Below are 23,186 nucleotides of genomic sequence, written 5' to 3' on the forward strand. Positions count from 1 at the left end.
CGAATTTGTTCCGAGCGCTCGAGGAGCCAAGCAAAACCTATGTTGAGATAAGGCAAACCTATGTTGAGATAAGTGGTTTATTTCTTCATTAACAACTTTATTTTAGCATATTTAGGACCAAAGAGAATTTTCCGTATCAAGTCTGGAAATCTCTTATTGACCTTATTGTTTACTGAGCTTTGGCCGCCTTTGATCAGCACGGGCACCACGTATTACTTCATGAACTGCACGCGGACATATTGAGACTAAAGGCAATAATTCAATTTTTCAAGACAGCCTTGAATAATCTAATATAGCACAGACCTAAGAGCAGTAGAGCTTGCTAGTAAGGCTTATGGAGGATAAAACTACTTTACTCTATATTTCCGAAAGAAACGAATACGCGACAACTTATATAAAAATTGATTATACAACGCGCATATCTTGAACGTCCTTCCGATGCCGATCAAAATGTACACGAGCCTACGTGCTGGGATATATCGCAGGGTGGTCAGTCGGTTCCTTTCTTCACTATTTTTTTTTTCAAAAAATTTGGAATATATATTTTCGTAGGACAAATGCCACACATTACCCTCATTATCTTCAAAGTAGCTAACAAATATGCGAGAGAGAGCAGACAAGCGACAAAAATCTCTTTTTAAAATCTTGTTGTGACTATGTTTACATTCGATTAAAACTGTGTTCGGTCAACTTAAAGCAATTATAATGGTGAATCACAGAAACAGATTTGCAAGTATTCCTTCTAAACTCTCTTTAGGTAACCATTCACGTTCCATGTTGCATTGTACCTGAAAAAGATTAATAAATAGGTTGAAGTTAATGTTCAGTACTGACTGTGAACGTTGTAAGCACAAGTGTTGACGGAATTCCATGCATGATAACAAAAGCACTTTTCTACGCTCGAGAGGGAGAAGGGACGGCGAACCTCACAAGTAAATCGAAAATTAAGTGGACATGGATGCATGCATTTTTCCAACTTTTTTGTTTTTTTTCACTGTCAATATACTGAAAGGGGATAAGTTGCTCAGCCAGATAGAAAACGCCTATCTCTTGCTCTCCGCCCCCCAGTTTGGCCCTAAGTTAGGCTTCTCCCTCCCTTTAACTCTTTCCTCCCTACCTGTCTCCCTCCCTGCCTCCCTGAGCTGCTTCCCTACCTCCCTGCCTCCATTTCCTCCCTCCTTCCCTCCCTTGCCTATGCATCAAACAATTTCTCACCCGAAAAAGTCAGTGTATCTCTGATCCACATGATACCTATCAGAACGGCCTGTTAAGAATTTCTTGAGAGCGTTCAGCTTAGCAGGACCCTTCTCTGTATAACCGAGCTCCTTTACAAGACCTTGGTTGCTCTCGTTAGGGAGACAGGGATTTGTGTCCTCGACACATATGTAGTCACCAGGCTTCGTAAATGCATCAAAGTACTCGAACACTTTTACCATATTCACGTGTGCGTCCTCCATTAGGAACCATGGATGAGGCAGACTCTGTATTGACAAAGCATTTAAAGTCAAGTTAAGTCAAGTGATTTCTCAACAACAAAAACACATGGTCATATCATTGGTCCTTTTTATACTAGATACGCGGAATCGGTGCAGACGAATTACGCGCTTCTGTTTATGCGACTAGTGTGCAGACAGGACCAATTAAATCATCACACACCAGAATGCAAGAAAGTTGTTTTGTCGCGTCATAGTCAAGATGAAAGATTGAAAAACAAAACCTCAGAGGCAAGTTAGGCCTGAGGCCTCATCAACTACCACTTCATGGAAATCGAGAGCGAATAATCTAATTGTTTATGTTGAATTGTTACTGAAATATTCTTCAAATAACGGTTTCAAGTTATTCTTCGACGTATTATTAAACTTGGCGCCTCACAAAGATCGCTCGCATTGAATTGCCATTTGAAATTGCAGGCGGCTCTGGTCACGCGCGCATATTTTATCAATATTTTCAAGTCTTTTTAAGTCGAGAACCGTAAATATTCTTTTTTTACCTTCAGAAAGTCTGCTGGAAAGCATTTTTCCACATGAAACAAGTCTCCCTCAATAAACTCCACATCCGGGGACTCTCGAGCCAAAGGGTCCAGCAAAGAAAGGTCGATATCGATGGCTATCACACGTGACTTGCACCCAAACATTTTTAACATGTCCGCTGTCCACAAAGCTGAGCCTCCCTTGTACGCGCCAAAGTCAAATACCGTTCTCGGTTTGACTTCCCACAGTAACTGCTGGTTAGCTGTCAGAGTTAAGGGATCTTTCAGGATTGACACGCCACGCCAGAAAGTCATGTATTTTCCTTAAGAAATAAATGATAAAGGAAATTAATCGGGATCTTTGTTCTTTGGCTTCTTTCCTTAAAAACAGACACTTCTTTGCCCAAGAGGTGTGCGAATGAATCACTGAAAGATGACATTGTGGTTGTAACATAAAATGCATCATAAACTTTAAACGTTGTTGACAATGTGAGGATTTACATCTTTTTACATGACGTGCCTGCTTGAAAATTATATCATATTCGTTGCTTGCTGCTGTTACACCTTATAAAATGTAGACTAAATCTTTTTTCTACTTTAGTCGATTTAGTGGATAGGGAGTCCCTCTCTGAATCAAGGCTTCTCAAAAGTGGATTACATCTTTGTATTTGAACTAAAAACACTGACGTTCGGTAAATTCACCAACTTTTAGATGCTCTTTCAGGCACCAAGCGTATTTTTTCAAATTAATGAATTTTAAATACTTGTAGCCAGTCCCTTGCTCGTTTAGAACATGGCTAATTAGTTCGAACTTCAATTATATGTGGTGTCATCGTTTCCACAGTGTTCCCATATTGCGCGCGAATTTTAGACAGGAGTAGTTGTTTTTAGCGCACTTATGAAGTATTGGGCCTGCTTGTTTCTGTTCAGTCTTATTAATAGGAGTTAACTGTCAAACATGTCTTACCATGACATAAGGACGCAAAGACATCAACTGATAACGCTGAGGTGTCTCGCCTTTCTTCCATTGGAACAAATCTGTTTTTGTCATTTGATAGTTCCTTTCTGGCTTGTTCTGCTACTGCCTGGTAGTTTGTCAAATCTTTAATATTGCAATCCATGTTCTGAAAATAATTTCAAAAAAAAAAAAAAACAACAACAACAACAGATGTTGGCATGACTCATTTTGTATCCGACTTTCCACTGTTTCTCACGCGAATACAAGCTTATAGAAAACACGGTTGTATCCAAAGCCCATTGTGTCACACAACTGACAAGCTAGCCAAGCTATAGCGCTGGCTTGTGCACGGCAATTTAACATACACCATACAATGACCCAAACATCTGACGCAGTGTAGCCCGCACAGACTTAATGCTGACCTACTAGGACAATTATCATGGTTTTGGCGTAAGATTCCATATGTTGTTTTGACCATGCACTTGAACTGATGTTTGTGTGTATAAAAATACAAAATACCATCAGATTTTCTTGAATTAAAAAATATTGCGCTAAGATAAAAAATTGTTACTTTTAAATTCGGGCGATTCTTGCCGCTTCTCGGACACGTAGCTTTCAACGATTTGTTTTGTTGCAATGTTCAATGATACATGCATACCTCTAAAGGTCTCTCATGGTTGTTTTACTCTTTGCCCCAGTGGAGTCACGCCACTAGTAGAAAATAGTTTTTCTCACCAGTCGCTCCACTGTTACTAACAGAAGGCTTGGTTAGCGCTTAGGATTGTAAAGGAGGCAGCATGCGCACTTATCATCTCTTTGAGAACTTCTGTTATCAAGAGCGGCTACTAGTGTATGCATTCAACAAACAGTTCCCGCCTGACGTAATTTTAATGTCTCGAAGTCTCCCCCCCTCCCCGCCAAAAAAAGGAAAACAAAGTGAGCCTCACTTGGCGAACTTTGTTGCTCACCCTAGCATTTCACCGACTCTTTTTGATCAAATGAAATTAAGACTTGACACTCACACAAAATTCGACGACCGAAAAGATTCTCGACTATTTCCACGTCACCAATTTTGTTAGGCCTGAACGTCTTTTATTGCAGTGGAAAGAATTGATTTTCACAACGACATTCATAATACTGCTATCATGGCGAAGACATTTTCCCACACTTGTATGCACTTGGCAAATAGTACATCGTGAAAGACTCAAATCTCCGTTTGTAATCCCAGAGACATGCAACAACTGTTGCGTGTTTCGTCATGTTGCACTCTTGTTTTGTACATGTATATTGTTTTTTTTTTTCCGGCCCAGGATGAATATTCTTATTTTTCTGCCGATTTTAGGCGGAAAATATCCTCAGATAATTTCCTTTTTGTCTATAATAAGCTAAAAGTTACTAAAATTTTTAAAAACCAAAACGTTTTGGACCGTGCGGTCATCATCAGTGGTACATGATGGAAATTTACATACAACTTGGTTTTTTTCGATTAAGTTATTTCCGAGAGGAGCAGTTTCGCAATGAAAGAATGTACTTGTTTGTTTAGGGTTGGTTTCTCGCAAACAATTAGCGGGCCTTCCATTGTTTTCCTCCGAAAAGTGGTTTTCTTGGTCCACGCAATGTTCCATGTGTATGCGTGGGTTGGGTGTTTTGTGAAGTGACGGGCCGGTTCGAAGTTGTGAGACTTGTTCTCGTGTTCTGCCTTTTGCACTGCGAAGTTTCTTTTTGTTTCCCCAATGTAGGCTTCGCCACATGGGCACTCGGCGCGATAGATGACATTTGATTTGTGCCGGGTTTTGTCTTTGAGATTGAATAAACTTTTGATTTTCCTTGTTTGCCACAAAATGATAAACATAAATCGCCCGTCCGTGAGAGTTTTCAGTTTGTTTATAAAACTCTTGCTGAGTTTCTCGTTGTCGAACGAGTAGGGTAACTTAATAAATACTTTCTTTCTCTCTTCAAACAAATATTCTGAGATTAAACTCTCTTCCTTGCATGTTTGGTAGTGGAAACGCCGCGGTTGATTGTGGCTTGAATGAAACGCTTAGAATAACCTACGTTGAGATAGATTTCGGTGATTGCTTTTATGTCGGACTCAAGATTGGTTGATGTCCTCTTTACTCTGTGTAGCGTTCCCATGACGCTGTTTTTTTCTCCAATTAGTTGGTGCTTGGGATGATCAGTGGGTTGGGACATTGCCCTCGGGAAAAACGTAATCGAGCAAAACCAAGTTGTATGTCAATTCCCATCATGTACGACTGATGATAACCGTACGGTCGAAAACGTTTTGGTTTTTAAAATTTTAGTCCTTCTAGCCTTTTAAAAACATCTAAAATGCAACTATTATGACAACAGTTTCTGTTTTACTGCCTTAATTCGATGGCCTGAAAGTGTTTTTGGAGCCGGAATGCAGGCAATAAAGACTGATATGGGACCGTTCATTTTTTATGAGGGAAGGGGGGCTGGTGGGATTTGGGAAGCACCATTTAAAAATCGCATGACCCCCCCTCAGCTTACCAATTTTTTCACATGGCCCCCCCTTATAGCGGACATTTTTTGGGATGACCCCCCCCCAAAAAAAAAAATTGAACAAACAATATTTAGATTTCAACTTTTTAAATATTTCTCTTTTATCCCCCTACTTCACATTATTGTGCTCACTATGAAGACAATATTTACAATCTCTATACGACAGAGAGCTGTTGTTTAAAAAGAAAGAGAAGTCAATTTCGGATCTCCTAGTTATGGCTCGCCCTGAGCGTGTGGCATTTGGCCTCTAATTGGCATCTTCCTCATCTGAATTGATGAATGCAAGAATGACGTAACTTGAGTCATCTTCTCCCCCAGAGTCAATGGCATCACTGCCATACTCATCATTGTCACTTTCATCCGTTTCACTGCTGTCAGCACTTGCCCTGTTGTCATTTTGTGTCAATGTCCTGGCATTTCTCAGTGTTGGTTGGCCAGCTCTGAGAGGACTCTCCTGCTGCAAGCATGAATGTCTTACAATTGCCTTTACTTTCTCACTCTTGCTGCTTTTCAAATGCTGCTTCAGTCTGTGGTGGTTTGAGTACTTGTTTAGTTCTGGAACACGTAGCTTTTTTAAGCTTGGTTAGATCTTCGCACAACTCAGTCCAAGGATAATCCTCCTCCCTACTTAACTTTGCCTTTTCTTCTGCTCTCTTTTTCTTTTTAAATTCCAGCACTTCAAGATGCTGAAGATAATCCACCACAAACTTCGATTTGACAATAAACTTATCTGCAAATAGAGCAACGCTCTCTGGGTCAGATAAAACCAGCCTGCCACTTCCATGCTCTTTCTTCTTTATATTGTTAATCCAATCGGGGAAAGAGCGCATTACTACATGAGCATCATGAAAGAGGCCCATTCCAAAATGCGCCGAATAATGGCGAAAGCGACGAGTCGTTTAAGAAAAGGTTTACAGCTGAACGATCCAGGCAGTTTGACATCTTACAAGCAAAAGAAGCAATTTTTCTAGGTGCGGATGGCTGTTCAGAAAGGGCGAGTGAGTTTTCCATGCAAGGGTACCAGTTGAAGCCCAGTGATGGAAGAAAACTGAACTTCTCCATCAAAGAGCACAGAGCAATGGTGGAAAAGTTGAATGTCATATTGAAAGATGTAAAGGAACACGATTCCACACTCTTTCAGTCCAATGGGCTTACTTTAAAGCAGGGCGAAGAATTTGCCCACAGTTTTAATGTAAAACAGATCAAATGTACAGAAGCCAAGTTGACGAAGGTCACGCAGGACATGGAAGCACTAGAAAATAAGAAGAGCAATTATAACAGCATATTCAAAGGCATACTCAAACAGCACATCAACAAAAGGAGAAGGAAAAAAGAAAACCGCAGAAAGTCGCACAGCTCTTGGAAGGGAATTATTTCACCAATGCTGCAAGAAGCAGAATCACCACCAACCTTGAGCGGGAAGTCAGAGATTATGTTTACACCTTCATGTACCCTGAAGAGTAGACTCTGACGGAAAGCATTGCTGCTTCTTGCAGCATTGGTGAAAGAGACTCCCATAGCAGCACAAGCGGCGACGAAGAACTCGACGACAGCGGAGATGAAGATGAGTGCCAGTGAAAGTTGCATTCGAAAATAACAGTGTTAAATACTTCTTTTCAGTAGCTACAAATGCTTTTTGTCCCCAAACGTTTTTTTAAAGCAGAAGGAAAGTTTGTAATAAATTTGTATCCTGCCTTCTATGTTTATTCTATAGCAATTTTTTTGATATTCAAACATTATGCCATTTTAAAGTTTTACTAAAATATTTCACGTGACCCCCCCTTTTTCCCTTTTTTTTGGGATGGGCCCCCCTCGAAAGCCATTTTTTTTCGCATGGCACCCCCCCAAATCCCACCAGCCCCCCCTACCTTATAAAAAATGAACGGTCCCTATGACACACAAAACTTCTTGCAGAGACCTCACTAGCATCGAACATACGGCCAGTCTCACAAAGAGAATCTCAGAAATCTCACAAAGCTAAGAGAGAAATGAATCAGGACAAATTATACTCACAGGTCAACTGGTTAAAACTCAACTGGTTTGGTACTTCTCGCGACTGGTACGTTTCTTACGAGGTCAATTGAACTCAAATCTCAAAACACTTATTTGTTATACTCTACATTGCAGGCGAATTAAGGTTAATTTCCGGTCCTTCAATGACACATTTCTTTCTCGGCTAATTAAACAAAATCACTTGCTGAACGAAATTGATATACCACGTGGATTTGCTGTCATTAAATGAAGTCTGCTTAAATCACGCAAACCATAACTGGACTCATATTTATGTGTAAAAACCCAAGATCCAGTCCTCAGATTTTCTTGAATGAGAAAGTATTGTGCTAAGATAGCAAAGCTGCATTTAAATTTGAACGATTCTTGACGCTGCTCAGGCACAAAACTTTCAAAGATTAATAATGAGGGGGACATGGGTCAATAATATATGCATACGTCTGAGAATCTCTGATTTTTCACCCTTTGCCCCAGTGGAGCCACGCCACTAGTTGAAAGAGGAATTCATACAGAGGCTTTAACTGCCAACTGCTAGGCATCACCCTCGTCAGCCGTTGACCAGGAACTATGGTAGTTTCGGCGGCTGAAACTTTCAAAGATTAATAATGAGGAGGACATGGGTCAATAATATATGCATACGTCTGAGAATCTCTGATTTTTCACCCTTTGCCCCTGTGGAGCCACGCCACTAGTTGATTTTTCTTTATCGCGCGACAAAGAAAAATTTATCGCGCGATATTTTAGTTCTATCGCGCGATAAAATAAAATGTGGTATGTCCTCTATGGGCCACCGTAGGCATGTCCTCTATGGGTCACCGTAGTTTTGAGAGTCGTTGTGGAAACTAATTCTTCCCACTGCAATAAAAGACGTGTTTGGTCAGGCCTAACGAAATTGGTGACGTGGAAATAGTCGAGAGTCTTTTCAGTCGTTGAATTTTGTGTGAGTATCGAGTCTTAATATCATTTGATCAAATAGAGTCGGTGAAATGCTAGGGTGAACAACAAAGTTCGCCATTGTGCCAACTTAAGGCTCACTTTTTTGGGGGGCACTTTGAAAAGGCTTTTACTTTTTGGAATAATACATTTATCCAGCGCTGTATTACCGCCTTACGTTGGCAATGGCTTGCCTAATACTTTCCAGAGGAACGATATCATTAATCACTACTTTTCTCTTGGTCTAGCTTACTCAGGGCAGGGGCACCCAACAACCGTTTTCTTTCGAATGCTGTTAGACGCTGTTTTAGGCTATCTGGAGTACTTTTAAAGCTCTGTAGGTTAATTTTAGGTTGCACTAAAAAAATTTTATCTGTTCGGATATTCTAGGGGAACTTGAGTATTCTCGAATTTATTAGGGCTTTTTTGTCCATTTCCCGAAAACCTTAGGTCTTATCGCCTTTCCGAAAATGATAGCTGACCTTTTTTCGGTACCCAAAACGACATTTTCAACAGTCCGAAAACAACAGACATTAAATTTCTCATATCACGAAAGTTCGAGGTGCCAATTCTCTCAAGAAAATCAGAGGGGATTAAAGGCCTTCCGAACAGATAATTTACCGAAACGATCCGTTGGGTGCCCCTGTCAGGGATCCTCGCTTTTCCTCTGTGTTTTCATGGAATTGAAATAAGCTTGCGCCAGCTAAAACGAGTGCTTAATTAGGCGTTAGGGTCTTCGTAGAAGAAAAGACCACAGTGGCATCAGGGAAACTTTAAACGCGATTGAAGATGAACTTGAAGGAAGTGAAAACAGTATTGTCGTCTCGTCTACGGAAACAACGTGCGTGACAGCCGATCACGTGCGACCTGACAAGTTTCCAATTTATCGCGCGATAATTTTTCATTTATCGCGCGATATTTTAGTTCTATCGCGCGATAAAATAAAATGTGGCATGTCCTCTATGGGCCACGGTACAAAACACTACTATCACTAATCATTTTCCCGTCACTTGGCAAATAGTACATCATGAAAGACTGACTCAAATCTCCCTTTGTGATCCCAGAGATACGCAAGTGTTACCTGTTGCGTAATGTTACACTCTTGTTTTGTATTTTGTTTTTTTTCAGGCCCAGGATGAATATTTTTATTTTTCTGCCGATTTTAGCCGGAAAATATCTTCAGATTATTTCTGTTTTATTACCTTCGATAGCCTGAAAGTGTTTTTGGAGCCAGAATGCAGGCAATAAAGACTGATATGACACACAAAACTACTTGCAGAAACGTTATTGGCATCGAACAAACGGCTAGTGCTGCTTTTGTTGTGGACGAATTTTATGCGGCTTAGTTAAAAGCATTGTAATGCATTTACAAATTTTCAACACACAAGAATTTTAAAAATTCTTTTCAAACTCTCAGCTTCGGATTTATTTTTAACATATTCTTAGAATTTCGCAAATTTTCTACCCCGATAGTCTCATAAAATTCACTAAGAAAAAAAAAAAACGAAACAACAACAAAAGAGTGCATGTATGGTACTCAAACTGGTTCATTCCGAGTCCTACTGACAGCTAAAGAGGGTTAAACATTTGAGTAACTAGTGTGTACTTACAGCCTGTCTCTGTTAAATCTCAAGACAATCTAGGGTCTTTGAACTTCTGTCTTTCGTTCGGCAATGTCCTCAACAAATGGCAAATCAACTGAAACCGCGATTAAATATGTGTAATTAAAAGCGTTATATGATCTGTGTGAAGTATTATATGAAACAAAATAAATTCATGTGAATCAAAAGATCTTAGCCGATCCAAACTATGACATGTTGGAAGCCCTGAGGTGTGAAAATTAAACGAAAGTTCTGCTTGGCCCGAAACCTAGCGCAAACTTGATAGTTCGTGATTAATCATCTATTATTCCGGATATGAGGAAACTCCGCATATTTTACGTTTTTAGAAGAAATCTGTGGATCACCGAGAAGACTTTGGAGCATCGAATCCCGGGGGGGGGGGGGACTTCCATATAAAATGGACGGGGATGCTCGTCGGAAATTTTGAATTTAACCCCTAAAAGAGACCAATCTGGGCGTGGCCGAAGCTTATACAGACCCCTAAAAGAGACCAGTTTATAATACAGACAAATAAAAAGTACAATGACTTTTAATGATGGCAAAGACCTTATCATCGAATACTTTTGCCTACAAGTAGTTTATAAAAGTGTTGTCATAAGTCTTCAGCGCATCATATTCGATCATTTGGTGGAACAGCAAACTTTAAAATGTAAAAATTTTTAAAAAGAACTGTAACTGCAGAATATCCTTGAACAATATATACACCATACATTGTATTCCATATATGAAGGGAAAAAGCTGTAGAAGTGGCCAGCCAAACTTCGTATCAACGCCATTCCATGTCGTTTACGGCATTCCGATACACTACATGCATCAATATATACATAACCAACACATGGAAACGTTTGATCATCATATGGAAACAAAACTAGCATTAGCTTCAATTCAATACCTCGGAGAATACGTGGCATATTGTAACTATACAAATTCATTCAATCGTGATGACCTTTTTATCGTACATATATAAACAATTGTATAAACAATATTTTTAGCCCGAAAATGTGTACAGACATTTGTCAGCGGACATAATCTGTTCCTCGAAGCTCAACCTGTGAAAACTTACTATCATTGAAATATTTTCACACAAGGCTGCTTACTTTGGTCAACCTTTTAAACATAAAAATATTTCTGTTGGCGTTCAAAATATTGTTGGTATGTTCAATAACTACTACGTCTTCTTGAACTTAATACGTCAAATATGATACTCTTCGACTGAGTCTCCCCCGTGCTGTCGTAACAGTGTCCACCCTTCTTCCTTCATCCTCTAGGTCAACGGCTTCAGATCTGGCATTTCTTGAACGAGGAGGCACAGATGACCTTTGCGGCATTTTAACACGTTTGAGAAACTCTGTTACAATGCTTGAATCCTTTTCTGATAACTCATAAATGTCATCGTCTCTTCCTTCGTCTTCATTTATTTCCAGATGAACCTTGCAAATGATTGAAGACAATGGCATCGATACAACAGTTTCTTGGTGATTGTACTGAAGATGGCTGTTTTCTTCTTCAGAAATGCGATGGTATTTGGACACAATAACCTCAACATCCGCTGGTTTGTTTCCAAGGTCAACAGGCCGAACGTACTCAACAAATCCTTTCTTTCCTTTCTTGCGCATTCGTTGAATTCTGCCTAAGATAAATTTGCTAGTGCAACCCTAAACGAGACCTTGACGGCTAAAAATAATAAAATTTTGCCCAGAACACCCTAAGCGAGACCAAAATCCGAAATTTACACCCCTAAGCGAGACGACGAGCATCCCCGTCCATTTCATATCGGAGTCCCCCCCCCCCGGGCATCGAATTTGACGAGAGTTTTATGGACAGGTACATGAGAAGCGTTTAAAAACAAAACTGCAGTCTGTGTGTAAAATTTGCAAAAAGTCGATGGCTAAATCGACAAACATTAAATGAAAGACAGTCCCATTTTTTTTTTACTTCACGTGAATCAAAAGAACACACCCAAGCGAAACTATGATATGTCGCTTAAGTCCTGAGGAGTGACAATTAAAAGGAAGTTCTGCTTGGCGCACTACGAGTCAAGGTTTTCAACAACGGACAGTCAGAATAGTATTTTTAGCCAGAGTATGAACAGAAACGCCCAGGGTCTTTGATATCAAATGATTGGGTAATTAATTTCAGCTGTCTGACAAGAGCGAATTGGTAAACGGTTCCTCGCAATGCAGTGGAAATAATACAGGCGCGTTCATCTTTTTATTCACTTGTCGTGAAGATTCGAAAACTCACTCGTTCGATGCGCTCACTCGTTCGTTCGCCGATTTTTCACAACACGTGAATAAAAATCTTACGCCATCACCAAGCATGACTGAGGTTAACTATATTATGTAATCAATGCCAGAATCTATATCAATTAAAAGATACTTATTGACTAATTAAAACGTGAAGTTAAGTCTGAAATTCTCTATTGACTTTTAAAAATCAGTACTAGTTTTTGCATATTTTAAGTTTTTACAACAAACCTTTGAATTACCGTGAAGACTTTGGAGCGTCGAATTTGACAAGAGTTTTATAAACAGGTACATAGGAAGCGTTTCAAAACGAAAGTGCACTCTGAGTACCAAATTAGCGAAAAGTCGATGGCTAAATTAAATCGGCAAAACATGCACAAAGATGACTAGAAGGCCTTTTTTAGAATTCTAGTCAATCAAAAGAACTTAGCCGCTCCAGGCTATGACATGTTGACCAAGCCCTGAGGGAAAGTTCTGCTTGGGGCAGAACTTTTCCTTAGACGTGATAAGTCATCCATCATTCCTACTGTGATACTTTCCAGACAGAGCCCCGTTCTGACACGCGAAACCTTAATTCCTACTGTGATACTTTCCAGACAGAGCCCCGTTCTGACACGCGAAACCTCAAAATAACACACAATACTGTTAATTCCTACTGTGATACTTTCCAGACAGAGCCCCGTTCTGACACGCGAAACCTCAAAATAACACACAATACTGTTCGAAACACTCCTTTCAGATATTAAATTCACAGAAAGGGAATCGGCGCTAAGACAAAAACATGAAAGCCGGAAAGAACTCTTGCCTTTTGTAACACAATATCAACCATCAGTGCCCAACCTCAAAAATGTTTTAATGGAAAAATGGCACTTGATACAAAATCAGCCTTCTCTACGGCAAATTTTCAAAGAGCCACCACTAATATCGTATAAAAGAGGTAAATCCCTAAAAGACATACTCGTAAGAGCAAAACTATAAAGGGGTCATATATTACATGGTACAAAAGTTTCCATTGTTAGAAGTTGTGCAGGCCTGTCACTCCTTGCTAATTCCTATCGACTGCAACATTTGGATAATAAATCACTTGTTCGACGATTTCATGTGCAGTATCGAAGTATAATTTCACTCATTGTTTGTGCATTGACCTGCTCATCAAAATACAGCACATTGATTCATAACAATATAGAGCAATACTTTGTACATCAAAACATCTATTAAGATATATGTGCTGTATTGCATTGCATGGTATGCCATAATAGCCATTCACTCTATGAGATGCACCTGCAGGGAAACATGATGGCAGTTGTATTAATCATTTAATCTCTTGTTGATATTTGTTTCTATGAATATAACTACCATGATTCCCTGCAGGCACCATTCATAGAGGGAATAGAGCATTGCAAGTTATTGTATTGTACATGTATATATTCTATTAAAAACTGAAAACAAACATGGAATGCAGTGTACGACATTTGCAGACTGCAAACTACATTTAGGCCTAAATAGTGGCCTGGTTAGCCTAAAAGTCACTCTGGTTAACCTAAATATCCATACTCAGGCTAGCCTGAATAGTGCTCAGGTTGGCCTGTTTACAGTTAGCTCTCGGTAATGGAAATGAGGATGCGGTAATGAATAAAAAGTGTGCAGTCTGGAAATGTCATGGACTCCCTGGATGTAAGTCAGTTAGCTACGTGTATCAGTCTACAAAAAATAGTCTATTGTTCGCACAGAAAATCTTGAAGAGCTATAGAGGTCACTTCCAATAATCATATTCACAGTGAAATAAGTTTGCAAATTAATATATTCTATTTGATGCGACAATTAAACACATTGCTTACCAGCATTTTCACCAAAGAGTATTTCATTTCCTTGATTTGTAGTCTCCAGACACAGTGGTCGTTGGACCAATCATATCAAATATTGTCAGGCCTGGACTTTCCTCCACAGCACTCAGTTTGCCATACAAACAGTGTGATATGTAGTGGTAGAACCTCATTATCTATAAACCAAAACATCATTTGATTCCAGTTTGTCATGGTGTACATAAACTTAATTTGTTGCTATGCTAGCAGGTAAAACACAGTTGAATAAAAATCGCAAGCATCAAATTCCAGCATCCCCGGTGAACATGTGATGAGGTAGCCGATCATACTCGCAGATTGATCTTCCATTTAACACGATAACAAATAAACAGTTCCAGCAAGTTCAGCAGTTCGACTGAAATCACATCTCAATGTGACTATATATAGCCATGGCTAAAGAAAATTTCTATGGCTTGCGTGACCAAAGTAAATCCTGTCGCCGAGGAAACTCGGTTAGCAACACCTGAATGAAAAAAACAAGGAGTAACATGGAGTAAGGCATTTGTCGGTACGTAAGCTTAAATTCTCGAGGGCTGTGCAGCACTTTCGAAGATCTGAAAAAAAAATAAAAAAAAATATATATATATATATATGTATATATATATATATTAAACTGAACGAATTAATACGATCATAGTAATAAACACAATTGTCATTGTGGGTGTTAGGTGTTTTAGGTTAAAGAAACCAAATTACATCCTCATAGTTATGTGGATTCTCCTGTTTTTCTGTATAAGCTGAAAGAACAGTATTTATTCGTTTCGCAAGTTTGTGAAACGTTCTTCAACCGAATATAGTTAAGTAGGTGAAACCAGATTAAATGGAATAATTATTTCAGAGTCCGACGGCATAAACGCTATCGAATTCACGCAAAACCAAACAAAATAATTAATTTTATCTTTACATTTTATTTCTTTGTTACGATAATCCATTAGGTTACAGTATTTTAGTCATCCGGGATGGGTCATTTATTATATGGAGAAGAGTGTTTTACTGGGAACTAAACCACTCGTAGATTCCATACACCACTTCATCCGGGACCCGAGTGGCGTATTTTCCGTATGTCACCTTTGTGAGTGTCGTATCGTTCAATGAAGTCACGATTCCCGCCTTTTGCTTTTGTTGAATTGGTTTCTCCATATAATAAAAAGAACATTACACGTTGGCTCGAAGATATGAATTTTATGTTCTCGTGGCAAGAACAATATCTCACGAGTGAGCTTCGCTCACTCGTGAGATATTGTTCTTGCCACGTGAACATAAAATTCATATCTTCTCGCCACCGTGTAATATCCTCTATATAATATTGTCTTAATCAGTCCTTTCAGTATACTTGTTTATTTTCCCTTTTCTTCGTTGTAATCGTCGAATGCTTTCCTCTCCAGTCCCCCGCATGCAACAGTTCTTTTAAGATCACGAAGATTCATTGCGCCTCTCTCAATCTGCAGCTGTAAGGAAAACAACCACAGAATTTGGAAAATATGTTTGAGGTATTACTAGAGACACTTCGCTAGCCTAAGGATCCAGTATATGTGTTGACACGTTTGGGTATTACCTTTCCGATCTTTTTCAGATCGTAAGCTTGGAATATCCCTTTGAAGCCCATTATTCATCGCAAAACATAGTTCCATTCAAGCGTGTCGTGTTGATTCACGTTCATTTCCCAGCGATGCAACCGGCAAGTGTTCGTTGTTGTTGTCCTTCAAATTCGGGCATATAGCCCTAAAGCTCCCAGTAGTCTTGGCAGTAGTACAGGATTCAGTTGCCATTAAACGGTAAATGAAAACTTACGATTTTCTTCTTCTCCTAGTGCTACCTCTGCGGCAGAATTTATTGAAGGGTCAGGACGACGGCTACCGTTAATTTCTGCAGACCGGCGCCATTATTTACTTTTGGAGTCTCTCAAGTCTTGAGAATTGATCAACTTTAACGCAACCTTCACCTCAAAACTGGATCTAGAGTGTACACAAGTATTAAAGGAAGTTATTTGCCACTACTCAGGAGGTCAACAAACGAACCTGAACGGAAGAAGATGTATTTTCACCGGGTGCCAGGGTTATGCAAATATGTAAACACACTGACTGTGGTAGATTTTAATCTGTTCTCGCGTGCAATCCAAGGAGATACCCATCGGTTTGAACTTATAGAACGGTTTATTAAGGTATTAAATTTACTGTGATGTGCTTTTTAGGCTTCATTTAGACCCAACTTCTGAGATTTTCCCCGTCAAATTTGGCTAAATTTTAGTAGGTGATCAAAGGCCTCGGAGTAGGGTGTCTTCCAGCCTCGCTAGTCGGGTAAGCTTAGAATTTTTCGAAAAGTTTCCATATTTCGTCAGTCAAAGTAATGAATGTACCCTAAAATTCGTATGAAAACGAAATTCCGTGAGCTGCATTTTAGGCGACGTAGTACGCTTCACAAAATCTGTGAATTTTACCTTTCTGATCACGGTCGGCAACCGCCAATCAGTTCGGCCAAAATTCAATTTTGGCTCGTAGCAAAGCAAAAATAAGGAATTGGAAAATAATAAATTGCTTTTTTTTATATATGTGTCAAACCCTTTTCACTGACAAAAAATGAAGGAAAATTATTTTTGGTCCCGAAGTCGAGTGGACCGCTTTTAGCGGGACTGCCACTTAAATCAGTTGTGTTTATTAAACGTTTGGGGGAACGATAGTACGATACAAACCTTTCTTTCCAACTCTCTTTTCTTTCCTGGAACAGGCCCCGAAATGCCGCGACTATCAGTAACGAGATTTGTGAGAAGAAAAAGAGCGGCGAGAACTACAACAGCTTGGGACTTCATTCCTTCAATGCTGAAAACGATAACAGTAGCCAAGTCAGTACTTCGCTCCAGTTGACTTTCTTAGCTTGGTTGTTTTCTCTTTTTATTATATGGCTGTGTCTCACAAGGACTGGGAACTACCGAATTCACGAATTTGATTGGCTGAAATCGATATTGACCGCGGTCTAGATTTTCCCATCTAGACCGGCATCCAGACCGGTTTCATTTTGCGTTGAAAAAGTAGCAAACTAAAATTAAAAAATGTTCACCATTTTCTTTTATTTTCTTCTCAATCATTTATGAAAGTGCCAAAAAGTCTGATGACAAAAAAAAAAAAAAAAAAAAAAGTAAAGAGGACGAGCAAATCTCGGCAGGTTTAAGTTAAGCTCATCGCCGTTCGCAAGCAAAATGTCAGTTAGTACAAACCAGTTACATTAAACGAATTAAAGTTTTCTTCTTTGCCATATAATAAACATCTTATTAACCGAGCTACGTCGGTCTGTATGGGAGAATCTTGACCTCGGTCGTGTGTACAGACCTCACTGCGTTCGGTCTGTACTCACGACCTCGGTCAAGATTCTCCCATACAGACCTTCTGCTCGGTTAATAAGAGCTAAATATAGTTTTAAGCGTCAACATTATGTCAACACCTTTCCTTCATTATCAGTCCATTAACAGTGGGTTTTCCGCCAGGTAAAAGCCTTTTTTGTGTAAATAGTTTATTATGAAGCAAATGCTTTTAACAGAATATTATTCTTATCAAAAAGCTAGTCCTGTTGTGATACTGCATAAATTAGCATGTGTCTATCAACTTTATTGGTCACAAAATTACAATATAATTAAAAGAAGAAAAGGACCAATAGGAATTGCGCGAACGGGAAAATAAAGTTACCCATGCGAGGCGCAACCCTAAAAGCTAGTAAGAATGGTGATAGAAAATCTTAAATTTGATAAAAATTACAATAAAATCTAATAATTACTTATAGTTAAAAATTATAGTTAAATCAATTAATTACAATAGTTAAAAACAAGATAAAAAACAAAAACAAGATCGGATAATATTAGTCACAGAAAATTAAGAGCGGTGGCAAGGGCAGTTACGGAAGAGGAACCAGGAGCAGGGCATGTCAATATCATAGGTAGTGTCCAGTAAAGTAAAATAAGTGGCGGCAAAAAATATTTGAATAAACTTGGGCTAGAAAATTTGTCTTGAGGGGCGAGATTACAGATAGTGTTCCAGGGTTTTACAGTTGTGTTGAAAAAAGATTTTGAAAAGTTGCGGTTTTACAGTGAGCAGGTTTAAGTACGAGGGTGGGGTTCTTAGAGCGGGACCGGCCATGTGTGGTAAAAGTAACATATCGTTCAATTTTTAGGTCAGTATATCCAGAAATACAGTTATAGAGAAATAAAAGATCTCTCAGTTCCCTGTCACATGTTAGTGGTAACAAGCGAAGAGTCAGCAATCGTTGTTTGTAGGAAATCTCGCCGATTCTAGTTCTTAGTATCCAGCGAGTGGCGCGCCTCTGGACTCTTTCTAAGATTGTTCTCAAATTGACACTAGCAGGAGACCAAACTTCCGTAGCATAAGTAAGCTGTGACTTCACGAGAGATAGATAAAGTGTCCGCCTTACTTTGATGTCGGTCATAAGTGGGCAAGTTCTCTTTAAGAGTCCCAGCATTCTATTAGCCTTGAGTACAATACGCATTACATGCGAGTCCCACGTTAGATTTTTAGTAATAGTTACACCGAGGTCTTTTTCTTCCTGAACGCGTTGTATGTTTACCTCGCTAAGGTGATATTCATGATTTACAGGTGTTTTCGTTCGCGTAATTGTTAGCACTTTGCATTTGGAGGCGTTGAACTTCATATTTGATTCGTGGCTCCAGGTGTTTAAACTTGTTAGATCCTGCTGGAGAATAGCACGGTCCTTCACTGACAAAATAGTACGGTGCAGCTTGGTATCATCAGCATACAGAGCGGTGCTGGTTTGCTCATGGATGACATCAGGGAGGTCATTGATAAATATCACAAAGAGGAGTGGGCCGACAAGACTACCCTGGGGTACACCGGAAGTGACCGGTAGACGCTCAGAGGCGGTGCCGTCAATCACAACTCTCTGCGATCTGTCCTTTAGGTAGTCAGAAAACCAATCTATTAGTTGACCTGTGACACCGTACCATTTCAGCTTTTCAATAAGAATGACGTGATCAACTGTGTCGAAGGCCTTGGCAAAGTCAAGGTACAAAATATCCATCTGTTTATTTTTGTCGAGTGCCTCCCAATTGAATGGAGTACGGATAAGAGTTGCGAAGAGCATGAACGGGAACGCATGAATCCGTGTTGTAAGGATGTAATTGATTGCGAGACATGGGAATAAAGTCTATTACAAACGCAGCGTTCCATAACTTTACTCACAATTGGTAAAAGTGAGATTGGTCTATAATTTTCAGCTGGCTCTAAAAGATCTTTTTTATGAACCGGAGTAACATCAGCTGACTTCCATTCTGATGGGAACCGCCCAGTACGCAGAGAATGGTTGAATAGGGAACAAAGACTTGGCGCGATCTGCTCACTGCACTCTTAAAGAATACGCGCAGGAATTCCATCGGGGCCAGTGGCTTTTGACGGATCCAAAATAAACAAGCAATCTCTCACCTCGTTGAAAGATAGTGCGATCTCAGGAAGTTCCGCATTTATTCTCATGGGATACATTTGCAAACTGCGTGCTGTGTCCTGCTCGGATGATGTAAACACAGAGCAGAAATAAGCATTAAAAAGCTCAGCCTTTTCGGCATGCATTTCTGTGTCACGTAACTTATTGTTATGTCACCAGTTAATTTTATTTCATGCTCGGTGTCCTTACGTTGATCGTAACATGGTGCCACATAGCGGGATTTAGATCAAATTATCAAGGATTACTTCCCAGCTTCGAACTCTTCAAGTCCAACGCTCCGTCCGTTATTGGTAGGCTCAACTTCGTTCCCAGGATCTCTCATCTTATCGCCCCCAGGGGGCGGTAAGATGAGAGATCCTGGGAACGAGGTTGTGGTAGGCTCACTGAAATCCATAGTTTGCGTTTGAGTTTGTGTTTGGATCGTTACACCTGGCATCACAAGTATCATGGCTCCTATCAGTACTACTGGAAATATTGCCTTGCCGTTGAATCTTTTCGACCGTTTACGCATGCATCAAGGAGAAAACTGGAAATCGTTTCGTCGTGAACGGAAGTTTTACGAGCTAGCAGCTGGCATTCACAAGAAATCACAAGAAAGTCGGGTTGTTTCGTTGTTAAATCTAATCGCGATTTACTCACATTTTTTGGAAGCAACCATATTGAGTATATTACTTTGAAAATTAGTAAAACCGTAGGTCTAGCATATTGCAAAGTTAAGACACTTTGTACCTCTCCACACCCTATTAAATATTTATCAGTCTTTGATTTCTCCTTATATCACTTACGGATTATCTGTCTGGGGTCAGGCTTAAAAGTCTTACCTACACGTCTATTACATAAACGTGTACTGCGTTTTATGTACTTCACAAAGAAAAATGAACAAACCATTCCATTGTTTATTAACGCTAAGTTTTTGCCTTTAAACTTTTTATACTATACAACTTTATCTGAATTGATACACGACGTTAACACTGCTTTTGCCCCAATTAACATACGTAATTTATTTACGAAAACGTCTAATGTCCATTCTTACAACACACGCTCTTCTACTTCCGATGATCTTTACATAAAACCCTCAAAACTTTAGATACAAAAAAACGCCTTTTCAAGAACTGGTGCTGAACTATAGAATGAGATACCAAGGTCTCTGAAAGAACTACCATAAAAATCATTCAAACTCAGAATTAAAAATATACTACTAAGTGTTCTCGAAGAAGAAAATTCCTTTATTGAGACCTCGACCTAGATAAAGCCATCGAAACTATCAAAGCAAGTCAAGTTACTCACTCCCGAGCGAAAGAGATCTCAGAAGAATTTTCAGCTAACGAATATATTAATGCAGTGGGGCAAAAGTCGAAACCCAAGCGCCGGTAAAGGCCGGGTCGCAAACCTTCCAACAAGGACCCTCCCAAGATTAAAGAGTGTTTGTTTTGTGGTGGTACACATGCACCTGAAAGGAAATTGCGTCCAGCTTCAGGTCACAAATGTAAGAAGTGTGGCAAAGAAGGCCATTTTGCAGCCAAGTGTCGAAGCAAGTCTGAAAATTCAAAAGTTCACATTATTGAACAAGAAAGAGTCTTTTTCATTCGTAGTATTAGTGGTAAAGATCAAGCTCTTTTATCGCTCACTTTGAATGGTTCAGCATCAGTGACATTTCAAATTGACAGTGGTTCGTCTGCAAATATCTTGCCACTGCAGGATTACATAGGGGCAACAAAAGATTGCAGTAAAGTTTACATTATTCCTATGGAAATCACACCGTTTATGCGCAATCACTCAAAGCGAAAGGCTCTTGGTTCTGCAAGGCTGAAAGTGGAACATAAAGGTAACAAGCATGAACTTATCTTTGCTAGTTACACCTTTGCTAAGCTAGTTACACGTTTGCTTGGTTTGAAGTCATCACAAGGCATGAGTCTTGTGAAGATTATGTTGCCTGAAGTTGATACCCCCGTCAATAATGTAGTTGCAGCTCCTTCAGATCCTTGTGTCCACCGTCCAAGAAGGTTGGCCTAGCACTCTGGTTGAAGTTCCAGCTGAGATCAAGCCATACTTCCAGTTTCGAGATGAAATCACAGCCCAAAATGGTTTGCTGTTCAAGGGCGAGCGCCTCAATGTACCCGATAAGTTAAGAAAGGAAACGATGGAAAGGGTCCATTCGTCCCATCGTGGTATTGAGGGTTGCCTTCGACGAGACAGAGAAGTGTTCTACTGGCCGCGCATGAATGCTGGGTAAAAGATTTCATTCTCAAATGTGATATCTGCAATTTGTACAAGCCAGCACAGCCTCGAGAACCGCTAATACCCCATGAAATCCCATCAAGGCTTTGGGAAAAAGTTGGCACGGTTCTGTTCTTGTTTGACTGCTTGTGTAATATCTCTTTTCCTTTCTCTACAAATTTTTTAATGTTGATTATACTACGTATTTTCGTTAATGTTTTGCAAGTTTTGTTTGTTCTGGGTTTTGCAGAAAGCTAGAAAGTTTGCGGAAACATCAGCTTCAGAGCTATTTTAAGCCACACTCTAATGACCAAGCCATTTGAAAGACAACCCAAAACATATCCTACTGTAAATGATGTAAACTGAACGAATTAATGTGTTGGTACCGATAAACCATTTTACCAGATCCGAAGGGCTTAATGACTTCGTCAACTTTGGACGCCAGGATTCTTAATTGGTGAAATCTTCAACTACTAAACCGGTGTAACCCAACTTATATAGAAAGGTATGACTAAATACCGTGTTATTTTCATCGCCTGCTTAATCCAAAATAAAGTAGACAAATGAACAGTGATTTAAAAAAGGACTGTATAAATCCAAACCGTGTATGTCTTACGTTAGTGCGGAAAGATATTTATCCGTGCAGTGATATGAATTATTTTTCCTTTCCCTTTTTTTCACTTCCTTGTTGCGTGTGTTGAGTTTTTTTATAGGTCAGAAAAACCAAATTATATGCTTATAGTCACTTTGATTCCCGTGTTTTTCTGCACAAACTAAAAGAACAGTACCTTATGCGCAAGATTCGTTTCGCTAGTTTTGGGAGACTTTCTTCAACTTAATTTAGATTAATGAAACCAGATTAATAGAAGTAATATTTCTGAGTCACAAACGCTATTGAATTCACACAAAACCAGAGAACAAAGCTAATCGTCTAATCTTTAATTTTGATTTCTTTGTTACGATAATCATTAGATTACAGTATTTGCGTCATGACTATCTTCATATAACGTTGTCATAATCAGTCCTTTCAGCAGGTTAACATGGCTATTTCTCCTTTTCTTTGTTGTAATCGTCGGATTGTCCTCTCTCTATTCCCCTGCTTCTTTTAACTTGAGGAAAGTTGTTTGCGCCTCTCTCAACCTATCAGAGGGAAATTGAAAACAGAAGAAAAAATCATTAAGTTAAAGACATTCCTTTAGCCTAAGAACCCAGAATTTAAAATAATAGGTTGTTTTATTAAAAGATTCAATGAAATAAATTACAGGAAGACTGTTATACAGCGAACCACTTTTAGTAAAATTCAATGATCTCCTAACGCGTATATGCACCATAGTCTAATTTCATTACAGCGATTGCAATGCAAAAACTAGCTGGCTAAAGACG

The 23,186-nt window shown here is 39.4% G+C and overlaps 1 protein-coding gene and 1 long non-coding RNA gene across 2 annotated transcripts; both read right to left on the bottom strand.

Annotated features, from left to right (window-relative positions):
• Positions 1-464: 464 nt before the first annotated feature.
• Positions 465-14,663, bottom strand: LOC145497211 (rhamnosyl O-methyltransferase-like). The gene is made up of 5 exons (XM_081477022.1): positions 14,103-14,663; positions 2,937-3,093; positions 1,991-2,292; positions 1,216-1,481; positions 465-788 (listed from the first exon to the last, which is right to left on the bottom strand). The coding sequence occupies exons 1-5, from the start codon at positions 14,127-14,129 to the stop codon at positions 743-745; spliced, it is 798 nt and encodes a 265-aa protein (XP_081333148.1). The 5' UTR covers positions 14,130-14,663; the 3' UTR covers positions 465-742.
• Positions 14,664-14,849: 186 nt separating this feature from the next.
• On the bottom strand, positions 14,850-17,671 carry LOC145497212 (uncharacterized). Its single transcript, XR_014050660.1, has 2 exons — positions 16,816-17,671; positions 14,850-15,574 (listed from the first exon to the last, which is right to left on the bottom strand). It is a non-coding gene; the product is annotated as an uncharacterized LOC145497212 (long non-coding RNA).
• Between the last annotated feature and the right edge of the window lie 5,515 nt (positions 17,672-23,186).

This window comes from Orbicella franksi, chromosome 9 (assembly GCF_964199315.1).
Source record: "Orbicella franksi chromosome 9, jaOrbFran1.1, whole genome shotgun sequence".
NCBI lineage: Eukaryota > Metazoa > Cnidaria > Anthozoa > Scleractinia > Merulinidae > Orbicella > Orbicella franksi.